A 21975-nucleotide genomic window follows, 5' to 3' on the forward strand; every position below is an offset into this window, starting at 1 on the left:
TCTTAGAAAACTAGGAATAGATGGAGCACTTCCTGAACCTGATAAGAGTGTGTACCAAAAACCTATAGCAAATGTTATTCATCACAGTGAAACGTTAGAATCAAGACAAGATTTTTATTCAATACTTTTGGAGGTCCTAACTAGTACAGTAAGACAAGGAATATAAATAAAAGGTATAAAGATTAGAAAATAAATATATAGAATGTATATATATGTGTGTGTGTGTGTGTATATATATATATACTACATATATATATTTAAAAGATGTCACTTATAATAGTCACAAAAATATAAAGTACCAGTAAATCTAAAAATGTACAAGGTCTTTATGAAGAGAATTTACTTTGACAACATTTTTAAAGGCGTTAAAGAAGACATAAATAAAGGTAGAGGGCTTCCCTGGTGGCGCAGTGGTTGAGAGTCCGCCTGATGATGCAGGGGACACGTGTTCAAGCCCCGGTCTCGGAAGATCCCACATGCCATGGAGCGGCTGGGCCCGTGAGCCATGGACGCTGAGCCTGCGCGTCCGGAGCCTGTGCTCCACAATGGGAGAAGCCACAACAGTGAAAGACCTGCGTACTGCAAAAAAAAATAAAAATAAAAAATAAAGGTAGAGATTATACATTACATGGATAGATTCAATATCATGAATATATCAATCTTCTCAATTTGATCTATAGATTTAATGTACTCCAAATCAAAATTTCCTTATGGTTTTTGAGGAACTTAGATGGAAGTGTGAAAGGTCAAGGATGTCCACAGTGAGGTAGAGGGGCCTGGTCCTCCCACATATAAACAATAAATATAAAGCTGTATTATAAAGCCATAGTAGTAGCTAAGACCATACGACATTGGCCAGGGATAATGAAAATGACCAAAGGAACAGAAGAGAGCCCTGAAACAGATCTAATCAGATATGGTGACTCACTAGGGAAAGGATAATTTTTCTCAATAAATGGTACTGTGATAATTAGGTGTCCTTATGGGGAAACTAATGAAATTGGATTCCTACATACACCTTAAAAATTCCCACTGGATTGAAGACTTAATGTGAAAGACAAAATCTTTTGGAAAATAATGTAGAAGAATATCTTTATTACTTTAGGTAAAGAAGGATTTCTTTTACATGATATAAAAAGAACTATCTATAAAAGTTTGATAGATATGACTACTGGAAGATTGAGCCATTAAAAAAGTGAAAAGACAAACAGCTAGGTCCTACTGTGGAGCACAGGGAACTATATTCAATATCCTGAGATAAACCGTAATGGAAAAGAATATAAAAAAGAATCTTTCGCTCTCTTGCTCTCTCTCTCTCTCTCTCTCTATATATATATATATATATAATATATATATATACATAAACTGAGTCACTTTGCTGTACATCAGAAATTAACACATTGCAAATCCAACTATACTTCAATTTAAAAAAAAAAAGAAAAAAAAGTGAAAAGACAAACCACAAACAGGAAGAAGATATTTGCAACCTCTGTAACTGACAAAGGACGAGTAGCCAGAATATATGAAGAACTCCTGCATGTCCATAAGAAAAAGACAACCCATTAGAAAAAAAAAGGGAAACGACATGACTATGCTCTTCCACAAGAAGAAATCAAATGGCCAACAAATTAAAAAAAAAAAAAAGAAATTGAATGGCTCAACCACATTAGCAATAAAAGAAATGCTAATTTAGATTACAGTGTGTTACCATTTTGGGAAGTCTGACAATAAAATGTTGGTGAAGATGTAAAGTTGGGAGAGTACAACAATTATGCTGGACAACAATTTGGCATTGTCTTGTACTGAATATTATTGAACACGCACATACCTATGCCTCAGGAATGTCACTCTTTGGTATCTACCCTTCTCCCTTGGTATGTTCTGAATTGGTTCAGATGTGTTGAGACAGTAAACACTTCTTCTCTCAGGGTTGTTGGGCAGGGCCTGGCATTGCTGGAATGCCCAGACCTGTGGCCTTCGATTATGAGCATTTGACCCAGTTTGTCAAACAAATAGCATGAAAAAGGTTGCCAAGCAATTTCCGGGAGAAGCTCTTGCTGGCGTGCATCAGGAGATGGTGCACATGCATATTTATAGAAGTGTTGTTTTATTTTAAATGAGAACAAAAACATGGGGGACATGGTCTAGTTAGCTAATTCTCTTATGAAAAGTCACAGGCATTAAGTAATTAGAAAAGGGTTTGGGCTTGTCATTTCTTAATATCAGCGGTAAAAGTGGTAATTATTTCAAGCCGAGTGAGAGAGGCAGAGAATGAAGCTGAAGGAAAATGATATACCCCTGGCCAGTATGTATTTTTATTAACATGTAGTCAGATGGGTGGGATATAGGATGATGTTTTGAATCTGAATTGGTGCCCTAATAAAGGCTCCCCAAAGGAGAGAACAGTCTAGAGGCAAGGAGATATCCAGCTGTCCTCCTTGACATTTCCCTTTTACTTACTGTCAGATACTAGAGGCATGATGTCTGCAAATGAAGTTTCATCGGAACAGCAGGGACTGCCCATCATGTCCCATGTAATTTAGTTTGAGTGAGAACACCCTGCCGTGATCCTTCGTCTTGTGTGTTCCCTCTTCTGTGGTTTGTACAGTCATAGCCTTCTTTTTGGACCTTTCACTGTTGGCCCCTCTGCCTCTGTCCCAAGGACAGAGATAACTGTGGGACCATAGTGAAAGGGGATGGTTTTCAAGCACTTTTCTGTCATGAGGCTTTGTTGACCCCTAACTCTCAGTCTGTCCCAATCCAATCTCATCATCTTTTGCCTCCAAAAATCTGATGGCCACCCACAAGAACCTTCTGCCCACTTCAGCTTTCTCCCTTCCCCCACTTCAAATATCCTGTTTCTGTCAGCAGCCCCATTTTGCTGTCTTGGTCACCCAGTTTCATTCTTTGTAGTACTTTCTCTTTGCTGCTTCCTCCTCTAGCCAGTGAGGCACTGCATTTTATTATTATTATTATTTTTTATACTCTAACCATTTTATTTACCATCAAGAATCCACAAAATCAATGCAGATGTCTCTTGGATCTTTTCCATCTCATGCTCATGTCTAGGCTCTCGTCTTTAAGGAGTGAGAGGTGACACGAGGAACAGCTGCCACCATGACCCCATTTAAACTTCTCGTGGCTAAACTCTTCAAACGTAGAATGTTTGTGTAGGGAAGAGACCATTGAGTTCAGCCCTCTTATTTCATATGTGAGGAAACAAGGCCTGGAGAAGGGGTGGTGACCCATGCTGGATCACACACAGATGGTAGCAGAGCTGAAACGAGTACCCAGCACACTGACGGGTTCGTTGTCCAGCCTTCTTCAGCTTGCCACATAGCCTCATAAGCATTCCTTTGAATTTATAACCAGTTTTATAGTTATTTGTGGATTTGTCTTATGTTTCTCTGACTGTAAATTTTGAGGGAAAGAACTATATCGTATTTACATTCGTAGCCTTTGAAGTAGTTAACAGGGCTTCTCAATACTTGTTAAATTGCAGTCAAAACATGCTCTTGCACCAAACATGCCATCTTTCCTACTCCTCACCACTGAGCTAAATCCTTTCTGGCTTTGAAGGTGTTCAGCTAAGGCCCTGGTTTCTGCTTGAAGCCTTGGTCAGATTGTGCCCTGTTTCTGTCCTCTTGGGGTCTTTAATTCTCCCAGTGATCTTGCTAGATAAATACTCCCATACTGAGGAAACAGGCTGGGAGAGGTTACATGACTTGCCCAAGATCACACAGCTCGGAAGTAGGTTGCAGAATCCAGGTGTTCTGACTTCAAGCCCATTTCACTTTTTTTTTTTTTTTTTTTTTGCGGTACGCGGGCCTCTCACTGCTGTGGCCTCTCCCGTTGCGGAGCACAGCCTCCGGACACACAGGCTCAGAGGCCATGGCTCACAGGCCCAGCCACTCTGCGGCATGTGGGATCCTCCTGGACCGGGGCATGAACCCGTGTCCCCTGCATCTGCAGGCAGACTCTCAACCACTGTGCCACCAGGGAAGCCCCCCATTTCACTTTTGATATCCTGGGCTGGGTGACATTTTGCTTCCTGATTATCTTGTCTTATTTGTCCTTTGTTGGAAGTGAGTTCATTTTATTTGCTCATCCCAATTACCAAGTTCTTGAGGGTTCGCATATTTCTCTTGTGCCATTTGTAGTTGCCAACATAGTACTGGGCACATAGAAACTGCTTATCAAATACTGTTGAGTTGAATGAAAATATAATTTAATTTACCAAAAAAGAGCAGCTAGGGACTTCCCTGGTGGCTCAGTGGTTAAGAATCCACCTGCCAATGCAGGAGACATAGGTTCAAAATCTGGTCTGGGAAGATCCCACATGCTACAGAGCAACTAAGCCCGTGCGCCACAGCTACTGAGCCTGCGCTCTGGAGCCTGTGAGCCACAACTACTGAGCCCTCGTGCCACAACTACTGAAGCCCGTGAGCCTATCGCCCATGCTCCGCAACAAGACAGGACACTGCAATGAGGAACCCATGCACTGCAATGGAGAGTAGCCCCTGCTCGCCAAAACTAGAGAAAGCCTGCACGCAGCAACAAAGACCCAACACAGCCAAAAATAAATAAATAAATAAACTTATTAAAAAAAAAAAAGAGCAGCTATCCGTGGAGCTCCAAGACACTTTATGAGTCGTTCCTGAATGAAATCAGCAGGGAACAGCGGGAAACAGAGGAAGGAAAAGACTGTCAGAGAAAGCCAGATGGTGGACACAATTAGCAGTTGAGTGACAGCTGGCCTGTTTTAAGTCCAGCGGTGAGGTGTGGAGGGGAAGCGACACACAAGAAGAACAGTCCAGGCAATATGCAAGTTTACTGGGGAGCTGAGGAATGGGAGAGCAGTACTCAGAAGTAGTGTAATACCCGTCCAAGTTAACCAAGATAAAGCACTCATACATATTGAGAAAACATTGGTTAAAGGAATATCCAGAACATGATGTGGCCTAGGAGGACTGGTTTCCAGGGTGAGAGTGGAATGGGTAGAGAAACTTTTGGCTTAGTTCATGATCATTACTGTTAATTACTGAGACTGTGAGAAAAAAGTAACAACTACCTGGGTCTTTTCTGGGTGTTGTTCCTACTGGCTCTGATGAGCAAGTGGTCTTCCCAGTCTGTATGGCTAGCTGTCCTCCTGAATTCCTCAAATCCACAAGCCATCTCTCCCCTTTTTGATCTGCTCCTTACTTTTTTGGTGTTTGACTTTGATGTGACTTTGTCCACCTGTCTGGGACCTCCATTTGTATCTCCCCCTTCTGGCCTGAAGTTGGTTCTATGCCATCTTCATATGAGGCTGCCTGCTCTGGTAGGGAACACTAGGGATTGCTCTGTTCCCATCTTCCCCATGCCCTTTCCTCCTTCCCTGGAACTTTCTAATGGTTCTAAGTAGCAGTCCTTTCTTTTTTTTTTTTTTTTAATTAAATTAATTTATTTATTTATTGGCTGCCTTGGGTCTTCGTTGCTGCATGTGGGCTTTTTCTAGTTGCGGTGAGCGGGGGCTACTCTTTGTTGCAGTGTGCAGGTTTCTCATTGCAGTGGTTTCTACTGTCGTGGAGCACGGGCTCTAGGCACGCAGGCTTTAGTAGTTGCAGCACGCGGGCTCAGGAGTTGTGGCTTGTGGGCTCTAGAGCACAGGCTTAGTGGTTGTGGCGCAAGGACTTAGTTGCTCCACGGCATGTGGGACCTTCCTGGACCAGGGCTCAAACCCGTGTCCCCTGCATTGTCAGGTGGATTCTTAACCACTGCACCACCAGGGAAGTCCCAGTAGCAGTCCTTTCATATGAAACATTCCTCATGACATAGCCATTAGCTGGAACAAGGGGTTCTATGGAGAACATACAATACTAGCAATTTCTTTTGAATTTATAGAAAAAAGTCAAGTTAGTGGAGAGAATTTTAAGTTTTTCTCCCATCAGTATTTTTTTTAATTTATGCTGCTTTGTGCTGTACTTTAGTACAAAGTGGCTTCTGACGTAGCACAAAATAATATATTCTCAGTTATTTTAAGTTTGCTATATCAACATTTCATTGTGGTCTTCAAAGCATATCTTGACTTTTGAGGGTTCCAGTCAAGCATAGGTTGTTGAGTCCATTGAGACTGACATGGCTATGTTTTATAATGCCCTTTGGGAAAGGATTACCAGTGTAGCTGGTTATAAACATCCTCCCAATAGTTCCCTTTTTCAAGAACACTGGTTTTCTGTCCCAAGGGGGATGCTGCCCCTTGCTTCACTTCTAGCCAGTTTGGTCTAGATTTTCCCTGGACTATTCAACCTTAGATCCACAGCTCTTCTTTCCCTTTGATTGACCCAATGATCATTGTCCTTTCCTACAGACTTATTCTGTGAAGCCCCAGGTAGCCCTTCTTGGACTTCTTACCAGGGTCACCCAATACATTCCAGATTTTCAGTCCCAGATAAGAAGAGTCCTAAGGTTGTGTTAAGGGGATGACATTTGAGAGATGGCATTTTTAGGAGATGCTGAATAAAAAAGTGTAGCATACCTTGTAATGAGGTGTCAGTTTGAGGTGTTTAGGCAGACAGGAAGTGTTAGGTACAAAGTTGAAGGTAAACGAGATGATTCAGAGCCATTTGAGGTCGTGCTTTCCACATTGATTTTCCACATATGTACAATGGAGCACTTGTTAGGACTTTGTTGGGTCCACAGGCCTTGGAGGTGGGGTCTTACCTTCACTTCTTTTACCAGAGTGGTTCTACTTTCACCTGTTTTATATGTTAAAGTACCAGGTTAGATTTCATTTGAAGAATCTTGCGAAAGAAATTTTGCAACCAGCTGGACCAGAGCAGTTTTCTGAGGGAGCGAAAGATTTGCTGCAGTGACATTATGTAGCTTTTCTGAGATGCTATGCAAGAGTATTCAGCTGGCTGTGAAAACACTGATCTGCTATGAACAAGAAGTAACCCAAGCTCAGATAAGAAGCTCCCCAAACATAAAATCATCTCTGCAGTGCTCTATAATAAAATGTTAGGATGCAACATACTGTGTTCATTCCTTATTGCTCAATGGACTGTCCTAACTGGATAAAAGCCAACATGTGCTGAACAGATGTGCCTGAGCCTTGCTGTCATTTACTGAGTGTGGCTTACATATGCTTCCTTAAATATTCTCACAAGAGTGGACATGTGAATCCACTCCAAATTTTTTTTAAAAAGGAAAAAGAATGACAAAAGCCTAGTGCAAATTATAGCCTTCTCAATTAATGACAGGTTTATAAGAATTCCAAATAATATGTATGCACTAAAGGCAGAAGCAGATAACTTAGCCAGGCAGTAAGTGAACAATTTGGAGGCTCTAAATGTAGTATATAACTCATTTGACTGTAAGTTTTTATTCCAGTTAAAAAAAATAACAATAAAGAGAAGAAGGACGTTTGAATAAAAGTTTATAGACTCCTAAAGAACCTCAATGGGTCCCAGAGTTCCACAGACTTGAGGCCTCTCTTATAAGAACTGCAGTGCCTTATTCTTTTATGATGTGTTATATTCACCTCGTTTAAGACATTGTCTTGTGCTTATTTTCTAAAAATAAATACGATCCAATTTTTTCTTGGAACCTAACAGGTGAAGTAGGAAAACATAAACAAGGATATATTAGATTGAAAAATACAACTAACTAGCTTGAACTAGTACATACATAATTCTGCATACAACAAACAGGGAATACAGATCCTTTTTACGCAACCAGGGGACATTCGTAAAACTTAACAAATCCCCCCAAATTTGATATGAGGCAGCATTTACTGATTCAAAGGTAATAAAATTGGAAAAGACAACAACAATCGCAAAAAAGCCAACTGCGATCTGACAGGCTGATTTAGAAATAGGCTGGATGGCTGCAAGTACCTCAGCCGTCTTTTGCCTAAGTAAACCCAAGGCACGCCCTAGTCTATAAAAAGGTGTTGATAGAAATGCAAACAGTCCCTGCTAAGACTGCCTACTGCATAGGTGGAACGGGGCAAGAATCAATAAGAAGATAGCAGATTGGACCTGCACCACAGGTGAGTTTCTCTTCTTTCCTTTTGATTCAGCTATGAAAGAATATGATATTTAGGGAGCAGTTAAACATGTATTGTAAGTATATTAAATGGAGAGAGTGGACCTGATCGAGGACCAGGAAGACCTATAGCTGGCTGTTTAGAGCTTATTGACACCAAACGAGAGAGGCTAAGAATCCTAGTACTGTTGTTTTGTGGTGCTAAAACATCAGGAAATAGTTTGATTCTTCTGAGCCTATTTTACTATTTTTAAAAGAACTAAGTTAACACATGGTGGAATATTTACAGACACTAGTATTTTTTAATAAATTTATTTGTTTTTTATCTATTTTTGTCTGCATTGGGTCTTCGTTGCTGTGTGCGGGCTTTCTCTAGTTGCAGCGAGCGGGGACTACTCTTCATTGCGGTGCGCGTGCTTCTCATTGCGGTGGCCTCTCGTTGAAGAGCACAGGCTCTAGGCATGCGGGCTTCAGTAGCTGTGGCATGCAGGCTCAGTAGTTGTGGCTTGCGGGCTCTAGAGCACAGGCTCAGTAGTTGTGGTGCATAGGCTTAGTTGCTCCACAGCATGTGGGATCTTCACAGACCAGGGCTCGAGCCCGTGTCCCCTGCATTGGCAGGTGGATTCCTAACCACTGCACCACCAGGGAAGTCCTCAGACACTAGTTTTTTAAACTCATGATTAACTTGTGTCAGTATGCTGCCTTTTCATCAGTATATGGTAAACCCCAAACTGGCACAGTGGAGAAGCACTTGGGTTTCTGAAATGGCTCTGTTCCCAGACTTAGCTGGGGGAAAACTTTCCTTATTGGAAGAGCAGAAGTCCCTGAAGACAGAGTAGCAAATGAGCTTATGGAGGAGAGTCCAGTACCTTGAAATTGATATAGCAGCTCACTGTTACAAGGAAAGCACCAGTATTCATGGACTGGTGTTTTTGGTGTGAGGTCAGTTTTTGCACACACAAACTGGAGTTTGGGAAGAGTACGTGGAGATGAGGGACAAGAAAGGGTAGAGAGGCTCAGGGTAATGGATAGAAGTGGGACTGTTAGAACCCAACATGGGGGTGTTGTAGGGTGGATAGGAGACTATGGAAAAGAAAACCAGCTGTGCATGGGACTTCCCTGGTGGTGCAGTGGTTAAGAATCTGCCTGCCAATGCAAGGGACAAGGGTTCGAGCCCTGGTCTGGGAAGATCCCACATGCCGCGGAGCAACTAAGCCCATGCGCCACAACTACTGAGCCTGCGCTCTAGAGCCTTCGTGCCACAGCTACTGAAGCCCGCGAGCCACAACTACTGAAGCCCGTGTGCCTAGAGCCCGTGCTTCACATCAAGAGAAGCCACCACAATGAGGAGCCTGTGCACCGCAACGAAGAGTAGCCCCTCCTCGCTGCAACTAGAGAAAGCCCGTGTGCAGCAGCAAAGACCCAACACAGCCAAAAATAAAAACAAACAAATAAATAAATTTATTTTTAAAAAAGAAAGAAAACCAGCTGTGAAGAGATGGAATCCTGTGCGCTTTCGTAAGCCAGACTGCACCTGAGAAGCATATCCCTGGGGATGGAGAACGGCTGTGCCCTGGTGTGGTCAGCGTGGGTGAGGCTGTGGTGTAGGCAGGACAAGGGAGAGGTGAAGCCCTGTCCGGTGCATCTTAGTGGCCTTTGTAAGTATCTGTGTGCCAAACTGATGCTTCATCTTAGCCTTCAGAGTAGGGTGTGTGGGATAGGAGCCCTCACCATTCACAGTTTCTGCAAGTATACAGTTACAGTATCTCATCACAGAAAAGTTGAGGTATGGTCTATGCCCTTTGTTTAAGAAGTCAGGGAAATGGTTACAGTACACTGTAGAAGTCACCCTTACAAAACAGCAGTGAAAATAATATCCTGGTATACAAATGATTGGGTCTGGAAAGGCAGGGTGGTGGTATATTCTGGACACAGTGTCTCTACGGGGTGAATAAATAAGAGCACTCATTCCAGTTTTTAAAAAAGGCAATGATAAAGGAATCCCTCTCCTCCCCAGCTACTGCCAACTCAGGGATATTAATCTAATTGTTTTTGTTATTTGGACAGTCATCCTCAACAGGTCTTGATTCTTTTAATTCACAATTGTTTTTCCATCCTAAAATTTTTCTTGGAATGAAAGAAGCATCATTGCTCCATCACAAAGTGAAGTGATTCTTTTCTTGATTTGGTGCATTTCCTCTGACAAATCAACATCTTTCCTGTGTTGCAGCACATGAAACACTTTGAGGCAGGTGAGATGCAAGAGGGCAGCTAGGTTGTGTTGGTCGGAGGCCTTACAACCCTCGCATATTCTGGGAGGACCAGGCTTGGCAAGAATCCCTGACTCCCTTTCTAGGTCATAAATGGAAAGGTGTTCTGTGTTTTGCAAGCTTGGAAATGCACTTTTTTTTTCTTTTTACTTTATTTTTTTATACAGCAGCCTCTTATTAGTCATCCATTTTATACACATCAGCGTATACATGTCAATCCTAATCTCCCAATTCATGGAAATGCACTTTTCAATTTCAAGTCCTTTGAGTGCTACTTGATTTGTAATCCTTCCAGTCCTGGCTGCGGTAGCAGCACAGTCACTCCTCATATTTCCGCCTTTGAGTCTTGGGCCCAGGAGTTTGGCGTCACTCTGACATAGACAAAGGCTCTTCGCTTCTACCTCTTCAGGACTTAATAGCCGAATTCCGTCTATGAATCAGTTGGTCTTGCAGCTACCTTCCAGGTAGCTTAGGTCACTCCTCCTTTTCCATTTTTGGAAAATATTTTTACTCCATTCTTTAGGAGATTTATTAGGTTCAGTGTCCCTCTTAAGGAATAGTGGAAAAAGCACCAGTCTTAATGCCATAAGGTCAGTGTTCAAATCTTAATCTCTCGTAGTCATAAGAACAGCTACGATACATTGATCTCCATCATGCATTTTGCTACTCACTTTACACCAGTAGGTGGTGGTTCCCTGTTTGAATTGAGGAGACCCTGACTCCAACACCTATGTCTTACTGTTTTCTATGTGCTCACAAAAAGCAACCACTGAGTGGGAGTAGACTTTACAGGTTTTGCACTTCTGTGGATTTCTTGGAGAATTCCAAGAATTCTCCAAGAATTTCCTGCTTCACGGTGTCATTAGGAAGCACGTTTAGCCATGGGTGGGACATTCCATTGCAGGGACATGTGGTTGTGGCCATTATGGGGCTACTTTCACCTTATTTGAGATATTACTCAGCAAACCAAACAGCCACTCCTATTGCCACTGTATTGTCTATATTTTACAAAGGACAGATTCTGTAGTACGCCTTTATTCCTATTACCCTGTGTCTATAAAATAAAATGTACTTGTCATAAACTGTAAGTAAATAACACCCAGTATTTACTTTCCATAAGTTTCTGTAAACAGTTATATTCTGATCGTAAAAGAGGCGTGGGCAGCAAATAATGTCTTTTGAGTAAATGAATCGATGATCTCCATATCTTAAAAAACCAAAAAAGCCAGTATCTCATTTGAGTTGTTGACAGTGGTCTTCCTGAAGAACATTTGCTACTTTCAAGAATCATTCCAGTGCCCCCTTCTTTCTTAATGTGTAGTTGCTTGTATTATTTGACTACTGGCTTATGTTAGTCACCTACTGAGGTGATGGTAACATTTCAGAAATAGTAGGTCAACTCCTGGATTGAGACTGCTTATTTTTTCTTTATTCTGGTCTTTCTCTTTAATACTCATAATGAATTGCAAATGGCTGAAGGATGCTTTTACAAATGATATATTTGGATGTCCTGGTAGTATTTGGGAATGTATATTTAATTCAACAGTGTTTGTAGATGATTTTATTTTTTCTCTGAATAACTTACTATGTTGGAATATCATCGAATACTATAATTTAGGCTTTTCACTTTGTGTAATTGGGGAAAATGGAATATTCCTGTGTAACAGGCACATTTATAAATATTAAGCCAAATTGTATGTAAATTTAGATTGTCAATTTTTAGCTACGTACCTCTCTTCTCAGGGTTAAGGGTGGATCTATTATATTACTATGAAACAGATTCCAATTTCTGTCTATTCTTCAATGCCATTACATTTCTACTTACTTCTCTCTACCTAAGATCTTTGCACAAACAAGATAAGCTCTTTGTTTATAATTTCATCTATTCTACTGTCAACCTATTCAGGAGGGCAGAAACCTATCTACTCACACCAGATCAGAAACTGAGAAGAGGAAGGTCACGTGCACAGAGGGCAGAGGCTATCTCCTCTTGTGGAAATGGGGAGCCCCACTCTTGGGCAGTACACATCTTGCTTTTGCAGTGAAAGTAAATGTATTTCACTTCAGGGTATAGCAATTGCAGTGATCTAAGACAGTTGTAGCCAGGGCTCATCTGGTAAACACAAGTTGCCCCTACTCATATCTTGGTACAATATAAAATGCTGCTCTTTTTTTTTTTGGTTTTTCCTTGTGGCTTGTGAGATCTTAGTTCCCCGACCAGGGATCGAACCCAGGCCCCCTGCAATGGAAGCATGAGGAGACTTAATCACTGGACCACCAGGGAATTCCCCATTATAAAATGCTTTTATGATGAACACTCTAGCTCTGAAATTGCCCAAAATCACCCAGTTAAAACTCATTGTTGGGCTTCCCTGGTGGCACAGTGGTTGAGAGTCCACCTGCTGATGCAGGGGACATGGGTTCGTGCCCCGGTCTGGGAAGATCCCACATACCACGGAGCGGCTGGGCCCGTGAGCCATGGCCGCTGAGCCTGCACGTCCGGAGCCTGTGCTCCGCAACGGGAGAGGCCACAGCAGTGAGAGGCCCGCGTACCACAAAAAAAACCCCAACTCATTGTTAGATTGGAATGCCAAGGTAGCTTTTGTGATAGAGACCTCATAAATGATTGCACCTAAATTGACTTTCTTTCTCTATTTTTCCTAAAGGTTCAGGTACTGGTTACATTAAGAATAGGTTATAAAATTACATGCCTTGCCAAATAAGAACTTGATAAGGCTATACGTTAGTAATAGTATTGCTAAAAAGAAGTTTCAGTTGTTGAACACTTAACACAAACCAAGCAATGTGCTAAAACTTTCTGTGGATTATGTCACTTCATCCTTAAAGTAACCCAGTGAGGTTAGTAATGTTATCTCCACTTTGTAGTTGAAAGAGAGGAGACTTAGTTTGAAGAACTTGGACCAAGTCACACCAAGAAGAGTCCAGAATTTGAACCCAAGCCTACGTGCCACCACATTAAGAAAACAACGTTCTCTTTATGTCTTACCCAGACATTAAGGTCCACTTAAGGATGATAAAATAGAACCATGTCTACTACCATTCATGACACATAGTAGTTGTTCAGGTAATATTATCCCTCCCTGCTTTTTTACTCTCTGTATTAAATGTGGTTGATAGAGGGAAAATTGGGCTTTTAAAAACTGGCTTATCTGGAGTAGATTTTGAATGATTCTGCCTAGTGATTGGGGATCGTAAGGTTGGAATCTTTGACTGAATTTAATAGGAAGTTTCATGGAGAATTTGGGCTATAGTGTGTCTGTGTGTGTGTGTGTGAGAGAGAGAGAGAGAGCTTTCCCGTTTGCACTTAACTAAAATCAATTTCTTCTATCTTATTTCCTGAAAAGCAATTAAAATATATTTTATTTTTTAAATAAGGAAGAAGATCATTGACTTTCTCTCACCAGGCAATTATCACCACATGGTACATGTTGGGGAAGTAGGTGTTCCTTGTTTTCTGTTGTTAATCTGATGAGAGTGAGGGTGGAGATCACTTTGAAAAAATATTTGTGTAAGGAGGAGAGAGAGATGTGAGATGAAGAAGAAAATCTTCCGCCTGTCTCAAATTGAGGGCATTCTTGACTTTTTAGAAGACATTTCCTTGAGGTATTTAGATGCTACTTCCTCCAGGAGGTACAGTGTTTAAAGAAGTGACCTTAGGTTCAAGTGCTCTCCATAGATTCTTTATTTTTCTTTTTTTGATAATATTTATTTTATTTTATTTTATTTTTTACATTTTTATTGGAGTATAGTTGATTTACAATGTTGTATTAGTTTCAGGTGTATAGCAAAGTGAATCAGTTATACATATACATATATCCACTCTTTTTTTTTTTAAGATTCTTTTCCCATATAGGCCATTATATCGCCATAGAGTCTTTTTTTTTTTATCTTATTTTTCGATTAGGGATTCAGTTCTTTCTTCATTTCTAAGAAAGAATATTGCCTTCGTATTGACCCTTCAGAGCTAGACTGCTTGATGATGCTAATAGCAGTTAATACTTATACAGGACTTACTGTGTGCCAGGCACTGTTCTAAACTAAAATTTATATGTATACTCAATCCTCACAACAGCCCTCTGAGATAGGTTTACTGTTGTGCTCCATCAAATCTAAAATGTGTTGATGCTGCATTCTTGATTTTGCTTAGAAGTTGCTAATGAAAGGTTTCACACAACTGTATTTCCAGTGCCACCTTATTTAATAACAATTGCAAGATGTCATGGGTGGTAAGACTGTGAAATATAAGATGCATCCCACTTACCCCACTTTTAAAGAAGTTAAGAAAGCAGATACATGATAGTATTAATAAAATAGTTTATCATTCCCATTGTTAAGATGGGGATCCTGAGGCAAAAGACATTAAATTTTCTAAAGTGACATGACTGGATTCATATCCAGATGATTCAACTCTAGAGTCCTTGCTCTTAACTTCCACTTTTTTTATGTCTCTCAACAATTCATTGGAATTGAGCGCATGTTAATATGTGGAGAGACTGCCCAAGACCCCCTTCCTCATCCTTTCATTGTGGCATTCATGATAGACTGGCACCGAGATTCTTCCGAGGGAGGAAGTGTGTGTGATGTATGTATCACCTGCCTTTAGGGCTGTGAAGAGGGCTGTTACACTAATGCATGTAAAGTGCCTGACATGTGGGCATCTTACTTATTTTTAGCAAGAGCAGTGCAATTGGGAGGCCTTGATGAACTAGCTTCCCAAGCATCAATACGCTGGAGTGCTTGCTGGAAATTGTGTGCACAAAATGCTGTTTGGGTGCCCCAAATTCTGCATTGTGTATTTTTACTGTTTCCCTGTCTGCTCTAAAATGCCAACATAAAAATAATTTGTTATTTCCATAATTGGGGAGTGGAATATTTTTTTTTCTGAAGAACAGGTTCCAGAAACACCACTCAGGACCTGAGTAACAAAAATAAAAAGCCAAAATAATTTTTATTTTTTTAATTAAAAAATTTAAAAAACTGTTTATACTTAAAAAAATTTTTTTTTCTTTTTTAAAAAATAAATTTATTTATTTTTTATTTTTATTTTTGGCTGCGTTGGGTCTTTGTTGCTGCGCGCGGGCTTCCTCTGGTTGCGGCGAGCGGGGGCTACTCTTTGTTGTGGTGCGCGAGCTTCTCATTGCGGTGGCTTCCCTTGTTGCAGAGCATGGGCTCTAGGCACGTGGGCTTCAGTAGTTGTGGCACGTGAGCTCTAGAACGCAGGCTCAGTAGTTGTGGCGCACGGGCTTAGTTGCTCTGCAGCATGTGGGATCTTCCAGGGCCAGGGCTCGAACCCGTGTCCCCTGCATTGGCAGGCGATTCTTAACCACTGTGCCACCAGGGAAGCCCTGATTTTCTTTTTTTTAATGTGGATCATTTTTAAAGTCTTTATTGAATTTACAATATTGCTTCTGTTTTATGTTTTGGTTTTTTGGCCCTGAGGCATGTGGGATCTAAGTTCCCTGACCGGGGATCAAACCCTCACGCCCTGCATTGGAAGACGAAGTCTCAACCACTGGACCGCCAGGGAAGTCCCCAAAATAATTTTTAATAATATGAAGATGGTTCTACGTGAAGACCTACCAGAAGCTGAAACTTAACATTTAGTTGTCTTTACCTCGTGGTGGTAAGCGGTGGCCAGACAACCACATATAGGACTGCAGGATGGGTTTGGGATTGTAGTCTGCTATGGACTAGAATTATTTTCTCCTGAAAGATGGAATGATTCCATTAACTCTAGGCTTTGACTAACTGACTGTAAGCTCAGATAAGGAACCTGTCACCACCAATACCCTAAAAAAATCTCTGTCAACAATTTGAAGAGCTGCCTGTTCCCTGAATACTTTTATTTCCTAGCAGCTTCCTTACTCTTTAGAATTCTGGTCTCTGTTAACCCAGACCAGCCTGGTCATTGTGACCAACTTAGGGTAAACTCTAAATAGCATCCCAATTTGCTAAAGGTTCCCCCCAGCTGAAATCTCTATTTTATTGTTGGATTACAGATCAGTGTTTTGCTGCCAGGTCCTTGAGATAAGGCAGGAGGTGAGTTCTCAACCAAGGAAGCCTGTGTCACTCATCATACCTTTCCCTGTTGTTTATCGTATTCTCCTCTGCCAGTATCCCTTCTCCCAACCTGTTTACTGTACTCCAACACGTACAAGCTGTTCAAGTGTAGAAAGAGACTATACTGTGATGGAGATAAATATTTGAGTACAGATTGTCTACAGTTGGGGTAATTATAAGTAAAATTTTAAGTTTGTTGATTTGGTATAAGATTAAAGCACCAAACCATTGCTTTTGGTGCTTCTGAGTATCATTGTACATTTTTAGTCTTGAACTGTTTGAACATCTTATCAGTCAACTTGGACTGTTTTGAACCAGTTTTTACCTTCAACTACAAGATGTTTGATAAAATTAGAGCAACTATGACCCAGTTGGAGATAGATTTAAGTGGTCAGCACTAGCTTGATTCAGTAAAATATGCTCTGAACCAATCAAACCTTAGGTGACCCAGTCAGAACCTACTTGTCCAGGTCAGAGCTTATTTGAGCTAGCTAAAACCAGTGTGAAGCAATTTGAGCTCTTAAAACCAGACCTAAATGATTTTGGTTAGATACATGTGGTTTTAACCAAAGTGGCTTTAGATCAATCAGAAATGGTTTTGTAGGTAGAATGTCTTTGAACTTAACTCTTTCACTCTGAACCAGAATGAACCATTGAGATCCTTTTGAACAAGTATGAATTTTTTAGTATGGATCAGAGTGCTTTATACAATTTAAACCCGTTCTTAAGCTGGTCATAACCCTTTTGAAATTGACATATCTACTTAAAATTAATTGAAAATGGTTTGAACCAGTCAAAAAAGAAGGTGATGTTTGCTGACTCGGTAAACTACTCTGAGCCAGTCAGCAATCTTTTGTGCCAGAAATACATGTTTTGAGCTGTCCAGAGGCAGTTTCAGAAATTGTTCTAGGTCTTCAGAGCCTGTCTGATCTGTCCAGAATCGGGAGAAGAGAGTGAGGCAACATTTACTGAGTACCCGGCATATGCCAAGCATTGTGCTGGGCACTCCACAAAGAGTATCTCATTCAATCCTTAGAACAATGGTGTGAAGTAGTGTACATTACCTTCTTTTTCATGGAATGGAAACCTGAAAATCCAAGACTGAAAAACATCTGAGTAGCCAGTATGTGGGAGATATGGAATCCAATCCAGCTCTGCTTGACTTCAGAAGTCACATGTTTCCTGTTAGGCTACCTTGTATGATATCCTACCTGGTCACTTTTAAATCCAACATCCATTTGTAAAAACTTGAGTAATGGCCACAAAGCTTGAGGTAGAATGGACATTGGACTTGAAGTTAGGAGACACATGTTCTAGACTGTGCAAATGAGTTAAACTCTCTGGGTTCTGCTTCATTCTTTAGCAAACTGAACCCAGAAAATGGAAGGTCTGAGCATTTATTTTCAGGTCAGCAAGGCAGATAATTGTCTAAAGGTGCAGTCTGAAGAGTATAAAATATGATTAATTTCAATGGTGGTGTCTATACCTTCAGTTGTGGTATTTTGCTTGTTAACACTTCCTTTATGATGGTTTGGTTTGGGAACAAACTGTTATATATTGCTGTCATCACGAATAGAAGACAAAACCCACGAAGATCATTTGTAGACTTACCTGTGTAATTCTTCTCCCATGATAACTAAACATATTAAATTTTGGTGCAGCAGAGATAGGTTCATCTGTCTTTGAACGCCATTCAAGTAGGTTTAGAGAATTCTAGAAGAGTATGCCATTGGTGACAACATTTTCTCCTGTACCTGAAATGATACAGAAACTAGTTATAAAAATGACCAACTTTTTTCAAAATAAAAGTAAAGAGGAAATAAGGTAGCCACAGCGACTTCTTGCACCATTCTCCTTGCAAAATTTGGAGTTGCTTTCTGCTTCCTCATTTATTTGGAGGGGAGCCCCCCCAAAATGATTCAATGTTATCTGGACCTACTTTTCAATTCTTAGCTCTTATTTATGAATAACTTGGAGCCACGTGAGATGCTGTGATAAAACATACTAGGATCTTTATTTGTATCCAAGTGGTCATCTTCTGGAGAGGCATTCTGTTACACACCATTAATACTGGCAACCCACACCTGTGAGTACAGAAGCTATAACATAGGATAGCCATCATCTGTACAGTGTCACACCTTATAGTGTGCAAATAGAATGCCAAATGTTTGTAGAGGCTTTGCTCTTGTCGACTGACCAGCCATATCTGAATGTGAGGCCACAGCTCTGCACTAAGGGACTCTGTGGAAGTCACTGCAGCAGCTCTTGGGGATCAGAATTCAGGATTTTTGAGCATACGGTGAATCACCAAATTGAGGATTGGGTGGGGGAGGCAACCTTGAAAATCAATAAATGTCCTTGCCTGAGCTTTTATGAATTTTATGGATCTATAGAAATAATCCTATAGGAAGCGTTGAGAATTGTGGTAAAGTTTCTGGGCAGGAGATGGCTGGGTGAAAAGGGGACAATGAGAGGAAAATCAGCAGCATCTAATGTAGGGCATATGGTGTGTATGTGGATGGGTGAATATGCATGTTGAATGGGCAGGTAGAGTTGTCAGTGGTAACGGAATAGCTGATTGTTTTTCTGATTTTCAGGAGGGTTTATCGGTATTAGAAATGGGAGGAAACAAGAAGTAAGCCTTCCCTGGAGACAGACTATGTTTCTAGTCAGACTGATATTTTGAATAGTTTGAATCTATTTAGAGGATAAAAACAAATCTTGAAAAGTGCTGATTGCAAAGGATAAAAAGTAACCATGGTTAGGTCTTGCTGTAAAACTAAGAATATTTCTTCTCAAAGGTAGACTTCTGGCCAATATTGAAGAGCTGAATTGGTAGCATTTCCTGTAGAATTCCAAGGCAAATGTAGATAAATGAGCCCTTCATGGTGGAACTCAGTTCTCAAGTGAGCAGTGATACTCTAGAAAGATCTGATTTAACATGTAGTAACAATAATAATTTGTAAGGAAGCTGCAAACCAAGTTTTACTTGTGAACTTAACATTATCTTTGAAGGAATGATAATCACATGTGAAAATGCATAGGATAAATGAAATTGCCTCAGTGTCCAAGTAAAAAAAGAAAAGCCAAGGATGCAGCACTAGGAGACTTTGAAAAAGGAGGGGCAGTTGGAACCACTTGCACTCTAAGAATTATTGTTGTTCCTGTAATATTCTCCTTCCTCCGTTCTTTCTTTGTTTTGTCAACTCTTGTTCTACACGATCTGCGTATAAGCCTTAGTGACCATTATCTTCTTGATTTTCATTCTCACTTGGAATTTTTGTCTTAACAGTACTATAATATGCACGATAAATTTAACCTAAACTGTTAGTTATTTACAAGTTCAGTAGCATCTCATCTAGCAAATGATTGAGTCCTTGGGATAGTGAATAATGTCTAATCCTCTCTCCACTTAGGCACATAGGTGTTATGTAGAAGTACTTGATGAACTGGGTATTAAAGGAAGTCATTTTTTCATGGAAGATTCTAATATTTTCTGATCGGTTTTTGGTAAATATATATTTGTTTGTATTTTTCAGGTGAACCACTGAGTTCTTCATTATGTCTGATGGAGACTATGATTACCTCATCAAGTTTTTAGCTCTGGGAGACTCTGGAGTAGGGAAGACCAGTGTACTTTACCAGTACACAGATGGTAAATTTAACTCCAAATTTATCACGACAGTCGGCATTGATTTCAGGGAAAAGAGAGTGGTAAGTTCTGTATCCTTCTATATAAAAACATAATCTGAGTCAACATTTGCCTGTCTGTTTTGTTTACTTTGTAGGAATTAGGAGGACAAAGGTTGGAATCTAAAATTAAAGGGTACATATAAGAGTGTATTATGTTCAGTCTGGGCAATGTGATTAAAGGCTGTAACTGAGGACACTTCATATAAAACCAAGCAGATAAAATAAAAGTGAAGATTTAAAAAAATTTCCTTGATACTCTTTTGGCTGGTATGTTCCTTCTGATTTCCACAAATTTATTTGTGGAATTTGCTTCGTACCTTTGTTATGAAGCTTGCAATCTTCCCTGCTCCTCATACCCCTGTTTTGTGGGCTGCTTCTTCCATTTTTGATATCATTTTTAATGGATTTTCTCTTAATTAAGGCCTCAGCAATCGCGTGTGGAACACTAAGTGGCAGAACTCATTGATCCCACCAGGAGTGTGAGGTTGGAGTAGGGATGGGAATGGTGGTAGGGCAAATGGATCTGGGAGGTAACCAAGGGAACAGCAAGGTTCTGCAGAATAAGGGAAGAGGATATTTAAAAAATATATATTTAATTTATTTTTCAAAGGACAGCAAGACAAGTTATTGTGGGGTAGGGAGGAAGGCAGGAGGTTAGTATGTCCAGGAACTACATTTCTTACTGAAAAAGCAGCTGTTCCCATGAAGCAGGTCAACAAGTAGTCAGGAGATTAATGACAAAAACCCTGCAGTGGAGAGTATTCTACCTGGGAAAAATGAATGGTCTCTGGCTTCTAGGACAGAAATATTCATTCCCTCTGATCCACCCTAAGCCTTCCACTACCAGAGAGTCTGGGTTTTTTTCTTTTTAAAAATTATTTTTAAATTGAGGTATAGTTGCTGTACAATATTGTATAAGTTTCAGGTGTACAATATAGTGATTCACAATTTTTAAAGGTTATATTCCATTTATAGTTATTATAAAATATTGGCTATATTCCCTGTGTTGTGCAATATATCCTTATAGCTTATTTATTTTATATATAGTAGTTTGTACCTCTTAATCCCCTACCCCTATCTTGCCCCTCCCCTATATGCTTGTGATTATATTTATTAACTAATCCCCATTTTATAACTTTGTTTTTTAAAAATAACTTTATTGAGATATAATTTATATAAAATTCACCCATTTAACATGTACAATTCAGTGGTTTTTTAGTATATTCACAGTTGTGCAACTGTCACCACTACCAAATTTTAGAACATTTCATCACCCCAAAAGAAACCTCATATCCTTTAGCATTTTTCCATTTTCCCTCCCCCAGCCACTAATCTACTCTCTGGATTTGGATTTATCATGTAAATGGAATCATACAATATGTGGCCTTTTGCATCTGGCTTCTTTTACTTAGTGTAATGTTTTCTGCATAACATTGTATCATGTATCAGAACTTTATTCCTTTTTATGATCAAATAATATTCCATTGTATTGGTATACCACGTTTTGTTTATCCATTCATCCATTGGTGGACATTTCAGTTGTTTCACTTTTTAGCTGTTATGAACCATACTTCTATTAATGTTCATATTAATAGAAGTATCATATCATTTCAGTCACCATTAAGTGTAATATAAGCTGTGCATTTTTCATAGATGCTGTTCTTCAGGTCAAGGATGTTCCCATCTATTCCTAATTTGTTGAGCATTTTTATCATGAAAGGTGTTGGACTTTTTCAAATGCTTTTTCTGCATCTATTGATATGGTCGCGTGGTTTTAGTCCTTTATTCTATAACTGTTCTATTCCATTACAGATCAGTATTGATTGATTTTTGTATGTTATACCAATTTTGTTGTTCTCGTGATAAATTCTACTCAGTCATGTTATATAATCCTTTATATATT

The 21975-nt window shown here is 40.0% G+C and overlaps 1 protein-coding gene across 3 annotated transcripts in view; it reads left to right on the forward strand.

The window, feature by feature from the left end:
* RAB27A (RAB27A, member RAS oncogene family) overlaps positions 1–21975 on the forward strand; it is a 79988-nt gene that overhangs the window by 33219 nt on the left and 24794 nt on the right. For all 3 annotated transcript variants that reach the window (XM_060095291.1, XM_060095290.1, XM_060095289.1), the window contains one exon: positions 19919–20093. In XM_060095291.1, coding sequence (XP_059951274.1) covers positions 19941–20093 — 153 coding nt within the window. In that variant the 5' untranslated portion in view covers positions 19919–19940. The remainder of the gene's footprint in view (positions 1–19918; positions 20094–21975) is intronic.

The sequence above is a fragment of the Mesoplodon densirostris genome, chromosome 4 (assembly GCF_025265405.1).
Source record: "Mesoplodon densirostris isolate mMesDen1 chromosome 4, mMesDen1 primary haplotype, whole genome shotgun sequence".
NCBI classification, from domain to species: domain Eukaryota; kingdom Metazoa; phylum Chordata; class Mammalia; order Artiodactyla; family Ziphiidae; genus Mesoplodon; species Mesoplodon densirostris.